Raw genomic sequence first — 4,684 nt, forward strand, 5'->3', positions numbered from 1 at the left:
ATTTGACCGTCCATAATTGTAAGTTGTGAAAACTCAGATTATTGATGTGTTCTGTGAATGACGTAAATAAAAGTAACACTCTTTTATATGTATATAAACGTAACACACTTTTATATGTATATAAACGTAACACACTCATTAAAAATTATTACACACTCACACTTTTGTTACACACTTTCTCACTCTCTACAATGCACGTTACACACACACACTCACTTTTGTAATTGTTACACCTCTGCTCACTTATATTATACTCAGACACTAGCTAATTATTCACTCACTTGTCACACACCCAACACTCAGGAACATATATCTATCTCATGGTTTATTATTATAGTAGTACATGCTTAATTAACATGCTTCTGGTGGTGCATATCATTACCTGAAAGATTATCTTTTATATAAAATTTCTCTGCCAAAAACACTGCTACTACATATCATAAAATACTCTTTTTTTAATAATACTTTTGCATCTTCACATAGTATGCACATACTTCTTTTATTTCAACATTTAAAGAAAACAATTAAATTAAACTCATACAAATTATGATACATTTAACATAAAACAAGATACATTCCACACAAGATAAAATTACAATACTAATTAGCCACTAAATCAAGCCGTATATATTATTTGTGTAAAAATATATGTATTATTTAATTTATTTTTAATATATATTTTATACGAATAATTAATCTATTGATTAATTTTTAGTATGTAGTTATTAACCAAATAATGTCATATTTGGTTGGAAAGGTAATCCCAAGATAAAGGCCTAAATATATGAGAATAATGAGACTCCATGAATTCCAAGTGGTTCTTGTGAAGGTGCATATAGAGCACCCAATCGCCATTCCCTTTAGGGCTAGGCAATGGCATCACATAACCACAACGACCACCCCATGGAAAATGGCATGATTCAAATATTGGCTTTCCCCAGCCAAAATCAACCTTTGACTCAAGAAACCTTCTTCCCGAAGACACCACAAAACACGGCCCATCATACGTTTCATGAAAGATCCTGGTCACCGCCGGTACGGGGCGGTGTATTTCAACCCAGTCATTGAGCCCTAAGAAGTGTTCTTCCGTTGTTGCCACCTCTAGGAACTCGTGAACCTGCTCGGCCACCTGGCTCAGTGTCTTTTCCACTAACTTCTCCACTGGTTCCCCATCAAATGGAATGGAAACCACGTTGCCAAAGTAACAATTCATTAGTGCTTCCTTCTTCTTGTCGCCATTGCTCAGCCTTCTTCTTCCATCAACCACAACACCCATCTTAGCAACGATCGCCTTTTTGTTATTATAACCTGTTATATATGTACATCATTGGCTTGAATCAAGCTCGCAAGATCATATATATATATATATATATATATATATGTATGTATGTATGAGAAAATATAGGAAAATAATATTTTTTGAACAACTTAAATAATAGGTTAAAAGAAAAAAAGTTAATTTTAATTTTAAATTTTAAATTAATTAAGTTTATTTATGTTTAGTGGATATGGGATGTAATCGAATATATACACCATTAATGTATGTGCAGTTCTTCTCTCTTATTTTTTTTAGAGAAAAAATTCTAAACGATCCTAACAATTATCTCGAAAGACAACGAGGTTCTAAAAAAAAAATCCATTTTCAAATTTTTATTTGGAAAAGTCTAAGGGGCCAACAACTTTGTTAAATTCTGGCCAGCATGTAACCAATAAAAAAAAGTGAATGAAATCTCACACCATTAAAACCATCATTGATGGCTATTTGATGGCTACAAATCACAAAGTTGCTGGCCCCCTAGCATTCCTCTTTTTTTTTTTTTATGAGACTAGTTAGCCTATCTGTTAATATTTTCTCTCTATATTAACGAAATAAACCTACATGACATGTTAAACTGTTGATTTATCCTTTAATAACTAACTAGGATTAACAATTTTTAATTTTTTGTTGGGAATCTCTTTGTCTTTTAATGATAATTTTTAAGGTTGTTTAATTTTTAGTTTTATTTTTTTAAATATATTAGCTAAATTTACTGTGTAAAATTAAAAAATATTAGTAATTTTTAAATTATTTTTACTTATAAAATTTAAATAGAAGATATATTAGTGATTAACGTATCACATACATAAGTATGTTTTGAAAAAAATCATTGACAGAGAAACTAATTAGTCTCACAAAATTAAATATAAAAAATTAAAAAGAATTTTTTTTTGTACAAAAACCTTGTAGTCCATAAAAAAAATATCAAGACCAAATTAGATATTCATTTTTTTTAGCCTAAATATGTGTTTATTTATTTCTTTTTTATTTGAGGATGAAAATCGTAACAGTGAGGATATATAATAGTTAACAAAATAAAATATTCACTCTCTTATCATTTAAATTGAGTACCAACTTTCAAAATGTTGAATACTTGAATATCATAATCATAACATATTTAATATTTATAACCAATTAGGGCGGTTATTCTATATATTGTGAATAAAAATGTTATGCATGTATAAAAGAAAATCAATTATTGAATGAATTGTGATATATTTATGTATAAATATTTGTTATTTATATATTATTATTTTAATTATATATTTAATATTTTAATATATATTCTATTAGATTAGATAATTTTAGATGTAGCATGCATGATGGATTATGAATAGAGAAGTGACATAATTGTTCACTTTTTAATTATTATTTGCATTGTTACTTTTTATTGTAAAATTAAGGGTTTACTGGCTATGTATTATGAAATGAAATAATAAACTTTTAGAAAATATATGTACAAAATGAGTTATTTTATACGTATTTTATAAATATTTCTCTTTTGATGGATTGTAAGTTGTAAGTTACCATCAATAATAGCTTTGGATGAAACAGAAGCCGTAGCAACCAATTTCCACAAGAATGCAGAGAAGGATACAAGCTTTGTGGGCTTGGCACCGTTTGAGGTTGCAAGTGCCTGAATGCGGTTAAGTTCTTCAACAGTGATGAAATATATGCGGCTGATGATTGGGCCGGGATCGGAACTGGGATTGGGCTCAGCTGGTGGAGGAAGGTGGTCGGTGAGGAGAACATACATGCGGTCAATTGAAGCTGAAGGGTGGATAGTTGGGGGGCGTCTTGGACTGAGGAGGGAGCGGCGAAAACAAGGTTGATGAGTTAAGGTAGTGAGCCCTGTCGATTGGGCCAACTGGGCCCACGATACAAGAAATATGTTTGTACTGTAAGCATCTGCGATTCGATGGTCAGAAGTGCATCCTACTACTAATCCACCACACTTTAGCCAAGTTACCTGCACCAATTATACAAAAATGCATGCTTAATTAAGTTAATTAAATATTCTTACAAAATAAACCGAGTTAAAGAAAAGTTTGAACTAGCTATTGGTTAAAATTTTAACAAAAACTTGCGTAGCTACTGTAGTCACCAACTTAGACATGCATGCTACAATCCACCTCTATGTTGAGTTTCCTTTTTTTTTTTTCCCATAATATAGTTTAGATCGAAAAGGATATTTATCCATGCCTGAACAGCAAGCACGCCACGCTTCTTCTTTGGAACAAGCTTTCCTTCAACAGATTCATCAGGGTTATACAAGTTAAGACTCTGAAGTTCAACATCAGCCTCAGCCACAACAAAATCAACCCCACGGTTATTGCAAAGAAGCTCAGGTTCACCCATGGAGTTTTGCACCACCTCACCACCAAAAGCATAATAGGGAACCAAAGCCTTAGCTAGTGAATTCTTAAGTGACTCCACCATTGATCCAAAGCTCAGCATTGCGGTGTTATTGTAGCAAAAGAAGACGCTAGCATCAATCGGTGGAAGAAGGAGGTCAAGGTTTGAGAATGGCAACCAATGGTCTTGCATGGGAAGCATGGCTGCCACCACTTCCTCTTTGATCACACTCACTCTGAATTCTCCCATTTTTTATATACCAAATATGTGAATATTATTGATGGGTTTATTGTATTTATGTGTGTTGATGAACACAAGCCACATGCAAAAGTTGGCTTATATTATATAGAAAAAGATATGGATAAATGAAGAAGATAGTAAACCGGGGGAAATTAAACCAACTGGATCCTTTTCCAACAATTTATTTTTCTTGTTGCTATAATTAATTAATCAGCGAAATGTCATATATATTGGTAGTGACAATTATTACTAGTGAGACCTTAAGCATTTTAAGGACGACAAATTATAGGCATGCAAATTAAATAGGGTAGTTCCCTGGTGACTAAGGATTTGGTGGCTAAGGAAGGCCAAAAATTGATTAGATCATGATTTGGTGGCACTACAACAAAACAGCATTTTGACGATGGTTTTTTTTAATGCTTGGTGACGGTTTTATTGTCATTAAATACTTTTGCGACGGCTAAAAAAAGCGTCACAGATTTGAGCGTTGCCAGCTGGCATAGTGACGATTTTGGACCACCGTTGGTATGGAGTGTCGCTAAATTATTTGTGACGGTTTTTAAAGTATAAAACCGTCACTAATTTGTAACACTTGTAAAGGTGTTTTTTATACTGTATTTCGCGACGTTTTAAAACTGTCGTTAAATTATTAAATCCTGTGACAGTTTTTTCTTATATCTTTGTGATTGTTTTAAACAGTCACAATATTTAGCAACAATTTGAAACCGTCACTAAGTTACTTGTCTTTATGACGGTTCTTAGATATATTTA

General features: G+C 32.2%; 1 protein-coding gene across 1 annotated transcript; it reads right to left on the reverse strand.

Annotated features, from left to right (window-relative positions):
* Positions 1–481: 481 nt before the first annotated feature.
* LOC112746934 (coniferyl alcohol acyltransferase-like) lies at positions 482–3,988 on the reverse strand. The gene is made up of 3 exons (XM_025795041.3): positions 3,521–3,988; positions 2,846–3,287; positions 482–1,308 (listed from the first exon to the last, which is right to left on the reverse strand). Exons 1-3 carry the CDS (start codon positions 3,920–3,922, stop codon positions 740–742), a joined length of 1,413 nt encoding a protein of 470 aa, XP_025650826.3. The 5' UTR covers positions 3,923–3,988; the 3' UTR covers positions 482–739.
* Between the last annotated feature and the right edge of the window lie 696 nt (positions 3,989–4,684).

Source organism: Arachis hypogaea, chromosome 15 (assembly GCF_003086295.3).
Source record: "Arachis hypogaea cultivar Tifrunner chromosome 15, arahy.Tifrunner.gnm2.J5K5, whole genome shotgun sequence".
In the NCBI taxonomy this organism is placed as follows: domain Eukaryota; kingdom Viridiplantae; phylum Streptophyta; class Magnoliopsida; order Fabales; family Fabaceae; genus Arachis; species Arachis hypogaea.